Below are 20511 nucleotides of genomic sequence, written 5' to 3' on the forward strand. Positions count from 1 at the left end.
AGAGAGAGAGAAAGTGAGGTGGTGCTTGGAATAGTGAAACAGGGTTGGGTTTCTGAGGCATATATGCAAGGAAGCAGAATCAGGGGCAGCTTTTACAGTAGTGTTCTGTTAAGCACGACATTATCAGTCGGCTCCAGAAGAGAGCTCTGTTTTATTGTGAGGGTCGGCTACAACTACAGCTACGAATATGGACCTTCTTTAATTTTCAGACGCATGGATAATAAGGATTTCCAAAATCCCTGATTTTCCATTGGAAGACTAAAAATTAAGCCAAGCAATTTTCTATGGGTATTATTGTTGGAGAGAGAAAAAGGCAGCGCCTGGTCTGATGATTCTGGGTCAGTTTTCACCTTTTGCATGCATGCCTAGCACTGTGCATGAGATTTTATTTATTTATTATATTTTGTATATAAACTAGGTGGATATTATCATATATTCCGATGATCGATCCACAGCATAAATATAAAATCGTACGTAGTATAAGTAGCTGAGCTAGCTACTGGGCACTAAGCTACAGTCAGTGTACTGGACCCTGCTACGTACTTCAAGATGGGTTAAAACTTGGAACCCAGAAACGTACAGAAAGGAAGGGAAAAAATAACAGCTTCACTAATTGGTTTGAATGCCGTCTCTTAACCAAGTTATTGTTTGATGAACACAATTTTAGTCGACCGTTGTATGATACAGTAGTGTACAACAGTAAGATTATTGAGAGAAGAAGAAGATGGGGGCTACTTGTCTTTCCCAATATGGTTCATTTCAAAGTTTTCTCTTTGGTCGCAAGGTTCAATTCGAACTTCTCCAACTAGCTTAATCAGCCATTAGCGCTAATGTCTTTCAAAAGAAAAAAGGGTACGAAATAGGGTTTAAGGATGGTACATTCTTCCTCAAAGAAAAGATATTTATTGGTATTTGCTTTGATGCCCAAATGTCTTAGTCATGGATCGACTCATGCCTATTTCGCGACTAAATAATTTTACAAGTTTTTTATACACTTGCCGATCATTATTCGATGATAACATATCAATAAGATTATAAGACTGAATGTGATGAGACTACGTTACTGAATGTGACATTAATATAATTATCTAGAAGTATCGTGAACAAAACTTTACATATAACATCTAATTACAATGAACCAACCAGCAACACAAATTCAATAATTTCGGCGATGGTTTCATTACAATTGAGTTCAAAGTAATAAATCCCTATAATCATTCTCTGATTGAGTACCATCTGCACCAAAAATTCAGCAATGTGTTCATTTGAAAATTTGGGACCCAAAAACCCACTCTGGCCACTCCTCTTCCCTACCAGTCACACAGAGAGACTGAAAGACAAGAACCAATAGCCAGAGATGGCGGAGTGAATGAGGTAGTTTACGGAGTGCCCATAGTGAAATCGGTGTTCGAATAAGTTAAGCGGGTAATTACAGAGTAACTAGGGTAAAACCCGTCAAAGAGGGACCGGAGATGGATTGATGGAGTCGGGTAGGTGAGTTGGGTTGGTGGGTCAAGAGTGAACCGACAGAATCATGAATGTCGGGGCAGCGTGGGGAGCAATTATTGGATTTCTCCTCTGATTTCGGACGCGTCATGTCCGCGTCAGATTCCCTCGTCCGTACTCCTCACCGCATTTCCCGCTTCACCCAAAACCAAACAAACTACAAATCTTCATTCTCTAATCCATGATCCATCTAATCCCGAGCCTCTACCATAACTTAATTAGTCGCTTAAGCTCACAATAATCATAGAGTTTTGTTTCATTCATGCACCTTGGTTAGTCATCATTAAGCTTCATCATCAAGCCAATGCCAAATGATGGTTCGGCAAACTATAGTGTTTAACCGTTTAACACCAATAGAATGTCAATTATTCAACGTAACAAAACGACTAAGTGCATGCAAAATTATCACTAACATGATTAAAAGTTCATCTTTAATTAGTACGTAATGCGAGCGAAAATCAGTTGTCGTTGTTGATGTCAAAATACTTATATTGTGTAATACTGTTCTGCTGTTATTGGTTATCTATGTTAGGAAATTATTATTTATACTCAGAATACCACTTGACTTATAAAACTTTTAATATATTTTATTGAGTTGAGTCAAGTGTTTTATTCTTATTTTTTATTTGTGTATTTAATTACTTTTATTTTTTTTCTTCACCTCCTGATAGTTCTCATACGAGTTATATAATTAGTCAAATACACTACATAACAATGTTATATGATATTTCAAATACAGGAAGTAATTACCCATCTATGTCACTTACATTTTCGAGTTATGATAATCCATAGATACGAAGATAATCCTCGTAAGTTGGATTTCCTTTATTCCAATCCCCATAGAAACACAAGAAGCAGGCAAAAGGACAGTAACGGATACAGAGTAAGACGAAATGGGATTCTCTCATCCGGCTCAGAAGCCACCAGCTAAGTTGAAGAGACCAGGTTGGGGACCCGCCTCCGCGACAGGTGGTTGTCGGCGAAGAGAGGCAAATGGCACGCGAGGCTGAGAGTGTCTCCGGCAAAGTATCATAAGTCGCCATCAAAACTTGTCAGTCCTAAACACTGTTGCCAATGCCCTCCTCCTTCCAGCAGGACTTGCCCTACTCTCTCTCTCTCTCTCTCTCTCTACTAGTTGTGGTGCTGGATTATTCGGTCGCCCATAATCACTGGCTATAATGCGAGGCCTGCTCTGCTTCTTTTTCTTGGGTTCAGATTCTGAATTCCCTTCTCGGCTCTCGTCTTCTCAATCTTCTCTCTTTCTTTCTTTGTCTCTTATATTCTTGGCCTTTTCTCCGGTGGACATGATTCCCCTCACATGAAGAAATGATCTTACATGCTTGAAAACGTTCACATCGATCCCAACACCCCAAGCAACCGATATAATTGTTTTCAAATGGATCGGATAAACTCAAAAACATGTGTTTTCTTAGTACGTACTTCTCTCTAATCCAAATGAAATCGTATCATTGTTGTAGAAACAGAAAGAAAAAGAAGATTTTGTTTGGATAGAATATTTTTAGGGTTTAGAGAATATTTTTCACTATTTTGTGGTTGATTTATAACATGGTGGATGTTTTTATTTAGTCATTACATTTGGATAGATTTAAGTGTATGAGTTTTGCGATCGTAAAACAATAACTAAATGACATTTTGTAATTGAGTAATTTTAAATACACACCTATAATCTCTTAATACACACCCCTTACTTAATACACTACCCATCTAGTTTTTCATTTCAATATTATACTAAATACACATCCCAAATTGCTTAAAATACCCTCAATATCTAAAACTAATAATAATTTGTTATTTAATATAATTATTATATATTTACTATTTCACAACTCTTTTTACGTATTCTCTTTTATTTTCTATTAGATTTTTTGATCGGGTTATAAATTTTTCTTGATATTTTTCAATTTAATTACAATCAAAAGAGTAATATTATATTCGAACTCTAAATGTCTAATATGACATCAATCGGCTAGAATTTGAAGAAAAAAAAATATTAAACATACATATATAATTGTTCAAAGTTAAGAAACTAGTAAAAGTACAATAGCATAAAAACTAGTATATACATAATTTTTTCAAAGTTAAGAAACTAGTAAAAGTTTAATAGCATAAAAACTAAAAACTAGTCTAAAAACTAGTTTTTAGTCAGCAAGACAAAATCTAAAGTTTATAAAAAAAAAACCCAAATGAATCGGTAAATAGTACATGTGATTATGAAAGTAATCGAAATTCAAGTGATGAATTTTGGAGAAGAGGTTTTTATTTCTTTTCTTTTGATGCGTAGTAATAATAGAGAAGAGTTAGGTTTTATGGAAAAGGAAGTTTTTTTTCTTTTTCTTTTTTTTCCCTAATAATTGATAGATGTTTTTGTAATTAAAAATACCTATAAAATCTAATATGAAATATAAAATAATAGGGGTGTGTATTAAGAGATTAGATGTGTGTATTTAAAATTTCTCTTTGTAGTTATTTCAATCTCAAATGGGATACCGGTTTCATTAAGATGTTCTTAAGATTTTGCGACTAATGTTCTTATTGCCTTAAGATGTAAAATTAAAGACGGATTAGATCTACAAGTCATAGTTATTAAGCAAATGAGAACATTAATTCTATATCCAGAAAAAGTTGAAATTCATTTAGATAGTATCATACTTGCAATCTATTATTGAGTGATTTGTACCGATGTAAAACCACACTTTTTTTCAAGCTCTACATGTCAGTAACAATAAGTCTATAATGTCTTTCTTTCAAATTTCAAGCAAGAAACTATACAAATAATACAGGGATTCTCAAATTCATATTGGACAATCATTGCTTCTAGCCTCTAGGTATTTCAATTCCATTTCAAATGCAAATGCAGAGTATTCAACAATTTGTAGTGTTTCCTTATAAAACAGCTCTATATTGTCAAATTTTGGCCCGATTCCATGGGATCCGAATCTGAAAATCCAAATACGTATATAACATCACATCCATAATAAGAAAAGCAAAGGTTGTACTAGTTACAGTTCACAAAGAAAGCAAGAGAAATGAGTGTACAACTAAATGTACACATGCACAGTGGAACGTATATATACAGGTTACACAGTTAATGGTCTCGAAGTTGCCTGAGATTCATTGGAGAAATGACTCTTGTGTCTCCATCAACCAATTTCTTGGCAAGTATAAGGTTGGCAGCTTCACTTGGATGGTAGGGATCCCAGAATACATGCTTGGACCGATCAGAACACATACTTGATGTTGGACCACATGGAACTATTCCTGCATATTGGCCACCATTCCCACAGCAAGCTCTACTTGCAGTTGTAAATCCTGCGTTTAAGAAAATCATGTGTTAATTATAAGTTTCATCTTTTGTTCATTACCGGATTAGCAATTCAAACCATCGATCGGATATATTTCATGTGTTGTCTTATCGAAATACATAAAATGTTCGATGAGATGTTTCAAAGAAGTTAATATAATGATGAGCACTTGCGTTTGGCTTTGCTATTCATTATATACAATATTTGTGCAACTTACCATATTTATCGTAGTTAGTAATGAGCTCCGACACTAGATCATACACATTTGCGTAAACAAATGTTGATCCGGGGAGGTTGTCATTCAGCTCAGCAAGCAAGTCTTTCAATCTGCCATTGTATTTCACCGCAAGCTTATTAGGCAACTCCACACATTGGTCTTGGTTGAGCTGATTGATGGTCTTCTGATACGGTATGCAACCTATAGGTCCAACATTTCCTATCACAAATTTTCGAGCACCCAATTGATAAAGTCTCTGCACAAGTTCATCATCAATTAGTGAACATTCATGGTTAAGGTTAGAAATTAAGAGCGTAATAATATGACGTAAAATGTACGCATACAGTGAGTTGAGCCCTGAAGTGAGTGATCAAATCATCAACGAATGCATCTGGGGTCTGAGAAATTCTTGCTCCAATGGAGATGACTGGTAGCATATAATTGTTCAGAAAGTCATTTGATCCCACTGTGATTGAGAAAATAGACCTCTTCGAAACGTACTCTTTTGCCTTTGATGGACCCAGTAGCTTATCAATCTGCTTCCTTGTTTCGTTGAAATAATCGATTTGGATATCCATTCCGACCCTATTTACCTGTAAAAGATTCATTTATTCTCTCAGATAAAAGATTGAGAGACTTTAGAAATTCGCTTAACGTGAATAACAATCTATATCTATAGCATCATCATCGTTAGTATCGCAGAATTTTCGTAAAGAGAAACTTGTTTATGTTTATGTTAGAGAACAAGCTAGCATGTTCTTGACTTGAAATGACCAGATGAGGTTAATGGTGAATTTCTTTATCTAAGTGGGGTTCTTCCATTCCATGGAAAATTTTCCTAAAGAAAGCAATGAATTACTGCATAAAGGTGTCGGATTGAACTAAAAGAAAGTGATCTTTATAGGTTTTGAAACAAACAAATATTCTTCCAGTTGCATTCATGATCCCTGCTCCTCCTGAAGCATAATTGACCCCATACAATATTGCTTTCCCTGTAGCGTTAGGAGCTAAATATGGGACTGCGTAATTTGGTTGTCCCAGTTCTTCACCTGCATAAACAGAACAACAAATATAAGGTAAATCATATCACATCTCCTTTCGAATGTTAGATCGATACTAACATAACCGGTCACTAAATTAGTTCACAAAATGATGTGACAGAAAGTTTACCAACTATGTCACCAATAGTTCTACCATTGGTGTACCGTCCGGTGGGATTTCCTCCGGATGCCTTGAAATCTATCCCATTAGGACGGACATTCGCCTTGGACAGTGTCGGCAAGTAGTTATTGTTTCCGGAATCAACCAGGGAATCACCAAAGATAAAAGAAGCTCCTAACCCTTCACTCTCAGCAGCATATGCAAAATCACTCAGGTTGTTGATAAGTAAAAGAACCAAGCCTACCAAGGCCGGAGTGATATAAGATCTTGTTATGGCCATGGCTAAGATCATGATTGCTTCACACTTAGCATACTGAGAAGTATATAAGCACCATGTTTGTTCACAAAAGCATCCATTAATTGGAGAAACTTGTAAGATTATGTTAACCAAGTCTCGTAATATTGGGTATGACTGCCTTTTTGTATAGTGGTACAAGCGTGAGCTAGTTGATGAGTTGGGAATATTGATGAGGTAGTTCATCAACATTGGTGCAATTTTCTCAAAATGGTAAGAATTGTTAGGTTGCCTGTGCAAGTAAACAAAGTATAAGAAGTCCCCAGAAAAGAATAAATAACCATAAGAGGCAATTGTCATGGATTTCTGCTACCAAACTTTAGGTGGTTCGGTTTAGAATAAATAGATTCCTTAGACAAATATTTTGGGTTAAACTTTGGAAAAAAAGAGAGGAAAAATTCCGTTGCCGGGACTTGAACCCGGGTCTTTCGGGTGAGAGCCGAATATCCTGACCAACTAGACTACAACGGATGTGGTAGTCAGAGTAAGACACCTAAGTGATAACTTAAACGTTCTCTTTACTCAGAATGTTCGCACTGGATTCAAGTCTCTTAATTCTAGGATTATACAAACTTGGAGATATATATATGCGCTAGCATACTGAATTACTGATAGCTATAACTTGACTACTTGAGCTTCTTTTGTGGTATTGTTTTAGTTTTTGTGAAAGTAGTAACACAAATGAAAGCGAAATCCGAACCTCTTTCAGGAGCCCCTCTTTCATTGGCATATATGTTTTGGTCAGCTCGAAGTTTGCTCTTTCGTTCGTGTAATTTGCACATCAATTAGTACATGATCTTTCCTTGTAGTGGATAAAATCGTCAATTTTTCACTTGTATGTTGTGTTTGATATAGAGTCAAGTGATGTAGAAATTGAAATAAGGACTTTAGATTAAGCAACGTACTCTTCTAATAATTGTCCATACGTACGTGAGTAACGTGACTCATGACTCATGAGTGTCAATGTACTATGTATAAAACGTGATTCATGACTCATGAGTGTCAATGTACTATGTATAAAACTAAACTTGTTGAGTGTTTGCTATATAGCTTTAAAACTTTTTTTTTTTTTGATTAAAAGCTTTCATTCATTCAAAATGTGACAAACTCACACATTGGAGTGAGAACTTGTTTAAATCAATAAAATGAATGAGTTACCATGTTCACGCTTGATTAATAAAAACGAATGTGTTATATGTGTCTCTGTTGTTAGTTTTTTTTAACACATCCTATTAATAGTAACGTTCTATTAATAGTTGTGTTAACACAATAACAACTTCGACAAAAACAAAATATTGTAAATGCATCAGAAAGAACAAGATAATCTTGCACGTGTAACATAACATTAGTTATTCAAATATACAACACGAATGGTTGAATTTCCCTTTATAACAGAAGGTTCTTCCATCTTTAGCAGATATAATTAGGATCCTCCTAAAACTTCAGAAGGAAAAAATTCAAATAAATTGTAAATGTGGGGGAAAATTTTGGAAGTTATCCCAAATATAGAAGCACACTCGTAAGGAAGTGGTGCGTACTGCGTACCACTAACCCTCTCTCCCTCCTTTATTACCATCTCCATTTTGGGCTCCAAAACGGACCGTTGGGTTTTTGGGAATACACAAATAGCCAAAGAGAGTCAGAGTCTGAGAGAAGAAGACACTGAGACAGAGTGAGTGAGTGAGTTCAATGATGATGAACATGACTCAGACCCAGAACAAGTCTCAGTATGAGCTTTCCAGAGATGAAAGAATCAAAGCAAACCTTGAACGAATGCAAAAGCTCGGCCTTGCTGACATCTCACTTGAGCTCAAGTTTCAGTTTCAGGCCAAAAAGGGCCCCAAAAGGAGCTACTCGAAAACGACGTCGTCTTCTGGAGCATCTCCTATTCGGAAACCAGGCCCCGTTCGCCGATCTTCTAGGTGATACCATCTTACCCTCTTTGAATCTGTCTGTGAATTTTGAGAAAGATGCAATATTTATTTCAGTAACTACTGGGTTTTGTGTAAAGTTGAGATCTTTAAGCAAATGGGTGTTTGATTGTGGTGGTTTTACACTGTTTCTGACTATGAAGTACTTAATGTGTTGTCAAAATTGTGGTCTCTATATAAATCTGTATATTGTTTATGGAGAAAGATGCAATCTTTTTAGACTGCAGTAACTTTTGTAGAATTTGAATATTTAAGGAATTGGGTGTTTGATTCTGATGGTTTTAGTCTGTTTTGACTCTGAATTGTTTATGGGTTTAGTAAAAGAAGCTTTAATCTCTGCTGGGTCTATCTTAGTCTGGTGGAGTGGTGGGTTCAAAACCTTGTTATGTATCTGTGTGGGAATCTTGAGAAAAATGCAATTTCAGAGATAAACAGTAACTTTTATATGAAGATCAAATCTTTAAGCAACTTGGTGTTTGATTCTTGTGGTTTAGACTGTTTATGACTCTGAATTGACTGGGCCTGTGTAAGTTTGGTGGGTTTAAAAGTATTTCTAATTATGAGTTTGTGACTATAGTGACCAAGCATATACCAGTTTAGTATTTGAAGAATGTGGACTGGGTTGTCAAGTACTTGCGTGTTTTAATTATAATTTGGCTGACTTCAATTTTTCTTCTTAATTGTGGTTTGTGGGTTCAGATTGCAGAATTCAAGTCCGGTGAGCAACACGGAGGCGCCTGTGGGCAAGAAGGATGAGGGTATGAAAATGGGTAGTATTATGCTGGAGGGTGCAAAACCGGAGATTTACACAGAAGAGCATGAAAAGCTGTTGGGTCACACTGAAAAGAGCTGGACTCTTTTTGAGGACGGTTATGGGAAAGATGGAAAGCGAATTTATGATCCTGTTAGAGGAAAGACTTGTCATCAGTGCAGGTAAATCACTCTTTAGATAATGTTACCCTTAATTTGGATAGAAGAGATAAATTGAGAAATCTAATGTTAAGTGTTAGGGGGTGAACGTTAAAACAAGATTAGTTAAGTCGAGCAGGTTATTAAACATGGTCTTTTTCGAGTCTCACATACTGTCACTCTGAAAATCCAGGTTACTAGTTGGCTAGTCTTAATGAAATGCCATCCAAACCTGGAAAGTTTGAAGTTGCCTCTCTTGCTATGGATTGTGTCCCAGCAGCTATATTTTCTCAAGCAACTAGTGTTCTTGTTTTTTTTTTCTTTCGTCTATTTTCGTACACACACACACGAGGATTAAAATGCTGTGTTACGGACTGAGAACTCTGGACTAGGAGTTCTTGTTTTGTTTCTCCTGGTTTATTTTCATACTTGAAGGTTTGAAATGCTGTGTTACAGACAGAAGACTCTGGGATATCGTACTCAATGCAGCCAATGCAATAAGATCCATGGCCAGTTCTGTGGTGACTGTTTGTACATGAGGTAAATTCTACTCTTGAAACTTTATTCCTGCTCTTACATTTGTCAGATTCTTTATGATGTTGTTATTGCATTCATTTGTAAACAATTCTGAGATTCTTTATGATGTCATAAAGAGGCTGAAAACTGTAGATTCCCTGCCTTCCCTCTTAAGGTGCTTTGATTGTTAAAACTTCATAAGTTACCTATTCCTCATGTGCATGCCACCAATCTAGGTTGGTATAGATAGTCTTTGGCCATTGAAGCCATGTTTTCTATACAAACCTTATATTCCTTACCTCCAATTTATGAATCAAACAAACTGTATCAAGCTTGTGCAATTTGCAAGATTGACTTCAGTTTAGCAAACTCATCATAACATATGGTTTCACAATTTTTATAGTAAAGACACCAAATTAAGGGCTGGTGAACATATTCATATGTTACTAGTTATCATTCCCTCCTTGTGCAGCCTTTATGTATATCGTATGTGCATCTGCATTGCTTTGAAGTTCTAGATTTTATGATTCCTAAACCATCAAACTCCAAAGATAGTCAACTTTTGCTCTTGAATTCCTCATAGTCATCACCTTAAATGGTACTATAAAAACCAGTCATAACATATTGGATGGTCATTTACTACCCTAAAAAAATTAAATTGGATGGTTAGCAGAATTTTATCGATTTAAGTTTCAACATCTGGTAGATATTATATCACTAGTGTTCTACAATCTGTGGTTCTACACATATGGCTTGTAGAGAAATAGAGAATCATAGCCCAATGCTTCACACTGCAATGTTGTAGCCTTGGAGTTTCCTGGTTGCTATATACACATTCTAAAAGTTGTTGGCCCAATGCTGATACTATTTATCTTGTTGGAGCAGATATGGGGAGAATGTACTTGAGGCCATTGAGAATCCAAAGTGGATTTGCCCCGTATGTCGTGGAATTTGCAACTGTAGTTTCTGTCGGACAGCAAAAGGATGGCCTCCCACTGGCGTTCTCTACAGGAAGGTTGCTTTCAAAATCATGCCTCAATTTTTTTTTACTTTGTAATTTTGCTTTTGTTTTTTCTTTTTCCTCTTGCATATGGAGCTAAGATTAATCGTATCTACTTTCCCAGATAGTACAACTAGGCTTCAAATCAGTTGCACACTATCTCATTCAAACCCGACATGCAGAGACAAGTTTAGTGCAAACTCCAGAGACACCTGAGCAAGTTTCTGCAAGAAGGTCCCTTCCCGTCCCAGATATGGATGAAGAAAATCTCAAGGCTGATTATAATGACCTTGGTCCGTTAACACGTCTGGGTGAACAGAAAGGAGACAATGAGTTTAAGAGTGAAAAAGATGATGAAAAGCAGAATAATGCAGATCTAGACATCAATAACCAAACTTCTGCAAAGAGGACATTGTCATTACCAGAGATTGACCACATGGTTGGTGACCCCCTTGAATTGCCAAAGTTTCAATCTGAGAGCAGCACCAATAATCATAAAGAAGACGAAGAGATTAAAATGGATTGTGTGGATATGAAACTTGGTGATAGTACCAACGGATTAGAAACTACTTCAATGTCCAAAAAGAAGCGGGCTCGGAATTATGAACCAAGTGCTGATAGTATTGGTGGAAGATTAAGGCGGAGACGTCAGAAAGAAGCTGAGCATGATGATGATGCTTCGAAGGCAAAAGAGAAAATTCCAGATGGTGAGCAGGATGCAAACAAAATCTTGTCAGAGAAGGAAGTCAAAAAAGAAATCTGTGTGCTGTTTACTGATAACAAAGATGTCGGTGATAGCTGTACTGTATTGAGAGGAAGTTCAAAGCTCAGGAAGAAGCGCATTGTCGTGGCTGAACCAAGTGCAGACAGTATTGCTGGAAGACTGAGGCAGAGGCGTAAGGGGAATTAACATGCTGCAAAAACCTTAGCTCAGAGGTGCCCTGACCTTGTTTTTGAGAAGTACCATGAAGATGAGCTGTTATCTGTTTTCAGCAGTAGTTTTAGGTTTTAGCTGATGTTGCCAGAAACCATGTTTTTGTGCATGTAAGTTATGGTTTCCAAACATTCTGAATTCTGTCCAAGTCCTATGGTGACCCAGAAAACCTGTAGGACATGACATTTGACATTAGTGGTAATTTAATGAGCATTTACCATATAGTCGTATATTTGCACCTTATTTCTTGAATCGCTTGGATGCACCAAATGAGATCTATCATAGAACACGTTTCGCTTTCATGGATTTGTTAGTCTTTCATCTCAGGTGAGAGCCATATGCCCTTGACAGTCAAGATTATAGAATCGACCTCTCGTTGACAATTTGACATCCCAAGCAAGAAGATCCATTCTACATGGCCCAAGTTGTGCCCAACTGCTTCGAAAATCGAAATGACAATTGAGTATTTGTTTGAGCTTGGGTTAAGCTAAGACAATCTGCCATCTGCCCATATATATGCCACTAGCTTTATAAGACTCTTGCTAACCATCTGAACAATACTATAGCAATATCATGCCAAAGCATTACAACCGCAATGTTGCATTTGAAAGATTCATCATATACAAACTTTTTTTTCACAAATAAAACCATAGATATGAACTTAAATCAATACTACCAAATCTCGCCAGACAATGCCAATCTCTCTTAATTGCTCCATCATGTGGATTATGGACTCCTTGATCATGATATATGCTCTACAAATATGATTGTCAATTTCCTAATGCTAAGTGCACGTTTTCCTCATCCGCACCCAAAATGAATTCCCAGAATTTGAAACTAGCTAGTGAAAGTCCTTTCCATGATTCCACAAACGATGATGATTGTTTATAAAAAGACTAACAAAGCCAAGCCTTTCTAGGCCATTAATTACAAAACCATTCAAGTAAGAACTAGAAGAGAATCCAATATCAAAGAAAAGCCAGAAAACCCCCCACGTAAAAAGGAAAAAGCATTGACAACACAAAAGAGACGATCATACTTTACTCTCATTTCTATTAACTAAAGGATCCTTTCAGCTTAGCTAATCCCCACTTTTTGGCAAAGTTGGTGCATGTTCTTGTCCTTCGAGGCACATCATTCTACATTTTACCTAGTAGTTGGACATGGATTGGATGCCATTAGAACCCTAAAACCCCTTTTCTGCTTTTCAATCGTAGCAGAGCAAAGCCAAGCATGCACAAACAAAAGCCTAGCCTCGAGGCTTAGTGATTCCTTCTAGGGTTTCATGGGTCATTTTTTCCTAATTCTTTGTCGTTTGTTCATGGAATAATCCATGCATGTCTTGGTCTCGAAGCTTTTTAGGGTTCTTTTCATGCAGTCCAACCCTCGTGATTTGACAAATCTTTTTGGTCATTTTCGAAACCTTGTTGGTCAACCCAGACAATGCATTACCAAGTATTCTTAGGCTGGCTTCGATATGAGATTATTTGATTAATACCATTCCAACCATGAATGTCCAAGAATTTGCCTTTGAATTGAAACACAATCAAGCCACGTCTCATTTTAATAAAACCTTCACATATATAGTCAGAGCTTTCGATTTGTATATCGATTTGGGGAGAGTTGCTTAGCTTGTAACAAATGTTATGCTTTGGCAAAAGCCGAATATTTTTCAAGGAATAATTTGAGTGCATATGACTACAAGATGATGTATAATAATCTCCCTGAATTATAAACCAGATTGGCTTTGACATTGTAGGATGATAGGAGCATGATATTTCATGCATGTATGTATCTAGAACATTTCTACGCGACCTTTCAAAAATGGATCCCGTTGATGATAATTTATAAGATGAGACAATTTGTAAGTGTAGGATTGATGGAGACGAGGATGATTAAGAACTACGAATTACAAACAATTATACAAGTGTAGGCCAGCAAGGTTAATTGACCCTGCACTATCATTCTCTTGATTAGTATACAAGAAACACGAGTAAAAAAGAGTTCCTTGTTTTTGACATTTGTTGGTTCTTTAACTTTAGTTAATAGTCAATGCATGAGATATATCTTAGTCTAAATTTGAGGAAAGAAAAACAAAATGAAGGTACATATATTGGTCATTCTTGATGTAGCTAGGTGTTAAGGGTGGCTCAACCTCTTTGACTCATATGTGGAAACTTCTTTTTGTCACCTATGGTAAAAATCTTTGCGTAATCATGTAAAAAATTGAGAGAAAATTCAAAGAACCAGGATGCAGTTAAACGGACATGAATAGACAGTTAGAACACATTTTTTTTGAGAAAGAAATAACACAATTGATAATATAAATAAATTAAAACATAATAAAATGACTGGTTGTGGTAGCTACACTACGATACATATTCCTATAAAGATCCGTAGCTACGGGTCCATCGCCAACATTAACATCCATGAGCCAAATAGGTCTAACCCTTAACTACACAATCCTAAGAATAACGACACAACCTCGCCGCTAACACTAAAACGAGCCAGTTTCCTTTTTTTACAAGTCATAAGGACGTTATTAGAGGGTCATGAGGATCGTTCCAAAATGCTTTATTCCTATAAACCCTAAGAATAAAATGAGATTTAGACTCCAATCAACGTCTGTTATATCAAACTCAAGTATAAGAGCTTCACAGCTACATTCTTACCAACTTAATCAAATGCGTTGTTTTATCTGGTTGCACTTAATGTCTTAATCATCACAATAAGTCATTTTCATATTTGTAATAAATAGTAACCCTAGAATCAATAAATTTCCTGAGGTTCGTATCACTGTTTCTTGCATCATCCTCGGGTTCAAACCTCCCCATCATAAACCGTTACCATGCAGACCTTAAAACCACATTGACCCCATTCCAAAAGGCATCAATAGCATTAATCCTTCAGAAACATTCTCTATTTAAACCATTTATTCAACATTCATCAAGACACATCGGACCACAGACCTAGTTAAATCAGTTTTTGAGATAGAGATTGTGATCACGTCAATAATTAATCAATTAAGATTGGCATGCCATAACTTCACCAATTAAAAACATCAACAAAGATCTGATAAGATTTACACATCTTCTTTCAATTCCTAACCATATATAATTCATTTCTTCAATTGATTAGGGGAAAGAAAGTCTTTTGTGTAATAGTAATCTAAATATCCAAGGATAAGTTAGATAATGAAGTTACTAAACAACAAATCAAGGGTTTACTAATTGAAACAATGTGTTGAACCCATGTACTAGACATCAACTATATTTCTATATCAAGCTGAGTTAACATCCTATTGAACATTAAAAGTAAGCAACCAAAGGCTACTTAGAACTATTGCTAATACTTTATGAAACAGAGGAGGTCTTTTTCAATTTGTTTGATTGATATGAGAGTTGACTAAGATGTCATCTTATGGTAGTGGGCATAGACATATGCTTATTTAACTTGTATTTTGATTAGAGAATATGCTAACCATCTTGCTAAAAAGCAGACAATTTGCAAACAACTTGATCTCAATTATATTCCAAGATTTTGTTTGCATGCAATATGGACTCCCATCTCAAACAACCATACAAAGATGGACATGTACCCAATTCTTTCCGAAGTGGAAGACGCACCTTTTAAGTGTTTTGAGACTATCTAAAATAGTGAAAGCAAAATGTCTTTAAAAATGTAAGATCAGAAAGTAACCTATAATGAATCAATTCAGAAGGAGCAGTCAACAGTAGTCTCAATTCAAATAGAGTCATAATGTATTACAATATGAATATTGTGTAGCATTATAATCAATCACCAAAGATGAAACACATTCGTATTGGATTAACAAACAAAAAGCTCGTTTCAATAAACATAATACACGAAACACAAGTTATAGATGTTGTATGTCAAGTTCTGGTGAGTACATCACTAAACTGGAAACACTACAAAATTGTTAGTAGATAAACTAGTAAACCACTAATAAATCGTTATTGTGATACATTCATGACCTACCTCACGAACAATAAGACCCGTAGCTTTGCTTATTAACTGCTTGATAATCTCCTACAATATATTTCTCTTTAATTAAGTCCGCATGAATTCACCCCACACATATCTACAATGCAACCCCCAAACACCTCTAAAGAACAGAAAAATGAGTTCTTGGTTCAAACCCAAAAGTGTGAGTTTAATTAGAGACTAATTAAACAAAAAAAGAAAGAAAAATAATTAGAGAATGAAAGAAGAAGTAGTAGCTGCCTAGTTGTACAGAAATCAGCTTTTGAGCAAAGCCAGCTGATTAATTGACTTTGAGGCCGTGACCAATGGAGGAAAGTGGCATCTGTGAGTCCCCACCTCATATACGGCAAAAAACCAACCTGATTCTTATCTCAGATTGATTAACAAATTTCAGGAACCAATTTTTATTTTATTTTTTATAATACGAAACATAAATAATAGATAAACATCATTTTTACGTTTGGTTTTGAGAAAGTCAATGTTCTTTCTCTCTGTTTGTTTATAGCAGAGAGAGAAAGAGAAAAAACTATAGATTAGAGTCAAAGGCCAAAACAACCAGTTATGCTGCTGCTTTGGATTCTCTAAGAATTAGAATCAGAGAGAAAAAAGAGAGTAATTTGGTGAGTTGGGTTTTGCTTTCTGTTTTCATTGAGCTCTATTTTGTGTGTGTACAGAGCTCATTCTTCATTTAAAGAAGATTCTACATTGATTGGGTTTTCAATTCCTTTCCTTTTCTTGAAGTGGGATCTGGGTTTTGACCACTCCCATTTTTCTCTCTCTATTTGCTGGGTCTTGATTCCCTTATTTTTCTTTTCCAGAATAAAACCCTTTTGTGGAAATTGGGTTTCTTTACTTGAGTGAAATTGTGGGTGGGTTTTGACATGTGAAATGTTCCAATGCTTCACTGAGATTAGGGGCTTTGATTTTTTTGGGGATAAAGCTGCTTCCTTTGTGGCTCAATTTGACCATTGAAACCTAAAGTTGGTTCCTTTCTGACTTTGAATTGGAATTCAGAGTTGGGTTTCTTTGATCTTTAGGGTTTGAAGCTCAAATTGGGTTTCTACATGGTTGATGGGATAAAACACCAAATCAGTTTTGTTGTTTTGCTGTGACCCAGTTCAATCCTTTGTGGATTTTCGACTAGATTGAATTCTAGTTCAAAGGGTTTCATGCATTTTTCAATATGGAAGCCCCTATATCAGTGTGCTGCTCTGCTTTTAGACAAGAAGAGCAGCAGCAGCAAGAAGAGAGATGGCTCAGATTCCAGCCTTGACATAAGGAAATCGACATCAATTCTCCGAAAACTTCAAGAGAACAAGCTCAGGGAAGCTCTAGAGGAAGCATCAGAAGATGGATCACTGTTTAAGTCCCAGGACATTGAAGCTGAGACCAATCAGGATGAGGGTCTTGGACGGTCCAGATCGCTTGCAAGGCTCCATGCCCAGAGAGAGTTCCTCAGAGCCACTGCTCTTGCTGCTGAGCGGTATTTCGAGTCTGAGGATGACATCCCTGAGGTGGAAGAAGCTCTGTCTAAGTTCCTCACTATGTATCCGAAGTACAAGTCTTCGGAGAAGATTGATCAGCTGAGGTTGGATGAGTACTCGCATTTAACTCCAAAGGTATGCCTTGACTACTGTGGATTTGGTCTTTTTTCGTACCTTCAGACATTGCATTATTGGGAGTCTTCTACATTTAGCTTGTCTGAGATTACTGCAAACTTGAATAATCATGCTCTTTATGGTGGTGCTGAGAAAGGAACTGTGGAACATGATATAAAGACTAGGATTATGGATTATTTGAACATACCTGAGAATGAATATGGTCTTGTGTTTACTGTGAGTAGAGGGTCTGCGTTTAAATTGTTGGCCGAGTCGTACCCTTTTCACACAAACAAGAGGTTGCTAACCATGTTTGATTATGAGAGCCAATCTGTGAATTGGATGGCTCAGAGTGCCAGAGAGAAAGGTGCAAAGGTGTATAGCGCGTGGTTTAAGTGGCCAACCTTGAAACTCTGCTCCACTGATTTGAGAAAGCAGATTTCGAGCAAGAAGAAGAGGAAGAAGGATTCCGCAACTGGTCTTTTTGTGTTTCCGGTTCAGTCTAGAGTTACCGGGGCCAAATATTCTTACCAGTGGATGGCACTGGCACAGCAGAACAATTGGCATGTCATGCTTGATGCTGGGTCATTGGGTCCCAAGGACATGGATTCACTTGGGTTGTCCTTGTTCAGGCCTGATTTTATTGTCACATCATTTTACAGGGTTTTTGGGTTTGATCCCACCGGATTTGGGTGCCTTTTGATTAAGAAATCTGTAATAGGATGCCTTCAAAGTAACTCAGGGTCTACTGGTTCCGGTATGGTGAAAATTACCCCTGAATACCCGATGTATTTGAGTGATTCTGTAGATGGTCTGGATAAGTTGGCTGGAACTGAAGATGATGAAGTAGCTGGGGATGCTGAGAAAAGTTCTGATGCTCGCCAGGGATCACAGATGCCTGCCTTCTCTGGAGCATACACGTCTGCTCAGGTGAGGGATGTTTTTGAGACTGAGATGGAACATGATAACAGCTCTGTCATAGATGTAACAAGTACCACCATTTTTGAAGAAGCAGAGAGTATGTCAGTTGGGGAGATGATGAAGAGCCCTATTTTCAGTGAAGATGAGTCATCAGATAATTCCATTTGGATCGATTTGGGTCAGAGCCCCATGGGTTCCGACAATGGAAGCCAGATTTACAAACAGAAGATTGCCTCTCCATTGCCTCCTTTTTGGTTTCTTGGCAGGAAAAATCATAAGCAACTTTCCGCAAAACCTTCTTCTAAGATATATGGCAGCCCCATCTATGATGACAAAGAGATAAACTCTGGGACACATGATGATTCCCATGTGCTGTCATTTGACGCTGCTGTACTATCAGTTTCTATGGAATTGGACTCTGTCAAGGAGGTCCCTGAAGAAGAACAATTTGCAGAGACAAGCTCCATCTCACAAAATGGCAAAAGTGGTTCGGTTCATAATAGAGAGATCCTGGAAGAATGTGGCAGCAGCAATTCATTGCCTAATGGGAGGGTGTTGAACTCTACAACGAATGGTTTTTGTCACAACGATTCAACTCCTACTTCTCGGCATCATAGACTAGAGAATGGATCAACCACTGAAAGTTGTGCAGAGATAAGAGAGAGTGCCATCAGAAGAGAAACTGAAGGTGAGTTTAGGTTGTTGGGGAGAAGAGAGGGGAGTAGATTCACTAATGGTAGACTATTTGGTGTGGAAGAGAACGAGTCATCAAACAAGGGGAGAAGGGTATCCTTTAGTATAGAAGATAACCATAAAGATCAGGCAAGCCAAAATTTTGAGACTGGAGAGATATCTGCAACTAGTCTGGAAGATGAAGACTACACCAGTGATGGGGAATATGCTGATGGACAAGACTGGGACAGGAGGGAACCTGAGATAACATGCCGGCATATTGATCATGTTAATATGTTGGGCCTCAACAAGACCACCTCTCGACTACGATTTTTGATCAACTGGCTTGTGACCTCGTTGCTGCAATTAAGGTTTCCTGGTTCTGATGGAGACAACAGAAGGACTCTGGTACACATATATGGCCCAAAAATAAAATACGAGAGGGGTGCAGCTGTTGCTTTCAATTTGAGAGACCGAAGTAGAGGCCTAATCAACCCAGAAGTTGTTCAGAAGCTGGCTGAAAAAGAAGGCATCTGTCTTGGCATCGGTTTTCTCAGTCACATAAGAATCCTAGATAGCCCAAGACAGCAACATGGTGCTGTGCATCTTCAAGATACAACCCTGTGCAGGCCAATGGAAAATGGCAGAAAGGATAAAAAAGGCGGGTTTGTGCGAGTTGAAGTTGTAACAGCTTCTCTGGGTTTCCTCACCAACTTTGAGGATGTGTACAAGTTATGGGCTTTTGTGGCGAAGTTTCTAAATCCAACCTTTATCAGAGAGGGTGGGCTACCTACTGTTGAAGAGGAATCTGAGATAAAATCTGAAACATCTGTCACTGATTCCGTTCCAATCTGAGATATATATTTTTATATTAATCCGAAGCGGAAAATTATTTGGAGGTCTTGGCGGGATGTCTGTGCAGATGGATTCAAAGCCAGAAGGAGAAAGGCTGTTGATGTTTGGATTCTTTTGTTCTTGTTCAAAAGACTCACTCTGGGTCTCAGGTGGATGAATTTGTTGATTCATGTCTACTATAGCTCTTTATTTTCCTTTTTCACCTTTTGGGTTCTTGTAGAGTTTGCTTAGAAATTTGTATCATCTTGACAAATGGTAGAACATAAGCAGAATTGTGGTTGGAACGATTCCTATTACTGGCATTCTGCTCATGCTGTAGCTCATTTCTTGTAATTAAAATTCAGAAGTTCCCACTTTTACTTTTTCATACTGCCTCCTCAACATGCATGATAAATTTGCTATAGGACCAATGAGAACCTCTGAGTCTGATATAAGAAGAATAATATGCTTGTCATCAAAGTGTCAAACTACAAAAAAGAGAAGCAATTAAAGATGGAATGATTTGAATGTATGAGGATCCTTTTTCTTTTAATGAGAATCATTAAAGGGCCATACTCATAACTCATTAGCTTTTGAATTTTTCATACATCAATGAGCTTTTCTTTTAGCTTCTGGTTTTATTTTCTGCTTTAACAAAGCTGGAGCTTCTCTTTTCTTGAAGTTTGCAG

At 37.1% G+C, this 20511-nt stretch overlaps 3 protein-coding genes and 1 non-coding gene across 4 annotated transcripts; 2 read left to right on the forward strand and 2 right to left on the reverse strand.

The window, feature by feature from the left end:
* Positions 1-4496: 4496 nt before the first annotated feature.
* On the reverse strand, positions 4497-6590 carry LOC101308469 (GDSL esterase/lipase At2g23540-like). The gene is made up of 5 exons (XM_004300513.1): positions 6217-6590; positions 5965-6095; positions 5391-5639; positions 5047-5302; positions 4497-4836 (listed from the first exon to the last, which is right to left on the reverse strand). The coding sequence occupies exons 1-5, from the start codon at positions 6497-6499 to the stop codon at positions 4613-4615; spliced, it is 1143 nt and encodes a 380-aa protein (XP_004300561.1). The 5' UTR covers positions 6500-6590; the 3' UTR covers positions 4497-4612.
* Positions 6591-6900: 310 nt separating this feature from the next.
* On the reverse strand, positions 6901-6973 carry TRNAE-CUC. The gene has a single exon. It is a non-coding gene; the product is annotated as a tRNA-Glu (tRNA).
* A 1218-nt stretch (positions 6974-8191) lies between these two features.
* LOC101302565 lies at positions 8192-11768 on the forward strand. Its single transcript, XM_004301813.1, has 5 exons — positions 8192-8424; positions 9133-9366; positions 9799-9882; positions 10744-10873; positions 10983-11768. The coding sequence occupies exons 1-5, from the start codon at positions 8192-8194 to the stop codon at positions 11766-11768; spliced, it is 1467 nt and encodes a 488-aa protein (XP_004301861.1).
* Positions 11769-16966: 5198 nt separating this feature from the next.
* On the forward strand, positions 16967-20209 carry LOC101308770. The gene has a single exon (XM_004300514.1). The coding sequence runs from the start codon at positions 16967-16969 to the stop codon at positions 19841-19843; it is 2877 nt and encodes a 958-aa protein (XP_004300562.1). The 3' UTR covers positions 19844-20209.
* Positions 20210-20511: the final 302 nt, after the last annotated feature.

This window comes from Fragaria vesca, linkage group LG5, assembly GCF_000184155.1.
Source record: "Fragaria vesca subsp. vesca linkage group LG5, FraVesHawaii_1.0, whole genome shotgun sequence".
NCBI classification, from domain to species: domain Eukaryota; kingdom Viridiplantae; phylum Streptophyta; class Magnoliopsida; order Rosales; family Rosaceae; genus Fragaria; species Fragaria vesca.

Excerpts from the sequence above, each read along its gene's own strand:
- LOC101308469 (XM_004300513.1), bottom strand. The coding sequence starts at position 6,499 with ATGATCTTAGCCATGGCCATAACAAGATCTTATATCACTCCGGCCTTG. Across the intron at positions 6,096-6,216 it reads AACTATTGGTGACATAGTTG|GTGAAGAACTGGGACAACCA; the intron begins GTAAACTTTCTG and ends CTGTTTATGCAG. Across the intron at positions 4,837-5,046 it reads TACTAACTACGATAAATATG|GATTTACAACTGCAAGTAGA; the intron begins GTAAGTTGCACA and ends TCTTAAACGCAG.
- LOC101302565 (XM_004301813.1), top strand. The coding sequence starts at position 8,192 with ATGATGATGAACATGACTCAGACCCAGAACAAGTCTCAGTATGAGCTT. Across the intron at positions 8,425-9,132 it reads CCCGTTCGCCGATCTTCTAG|ATTGCAGAATTCAAGTCCGG; the intron begins GTGATACCATCT and ends TTGTGGGTTCAG. Across the intron at positions 9,883-10,743 it reads GGTGACTGTTTGTACATGAG|ATATGGGGAGAATGTACTTG; the intron begins GTAAATTCTACT and ends TTGTTGGAGCAG.
- LOC101308770 (XM_004300514.1), top strand. The coding sequence starts at position 16,967 with ATGCATTTTTCAATATGGAAGCCCCTATATCAGTGTGCTGCTCTGCTT.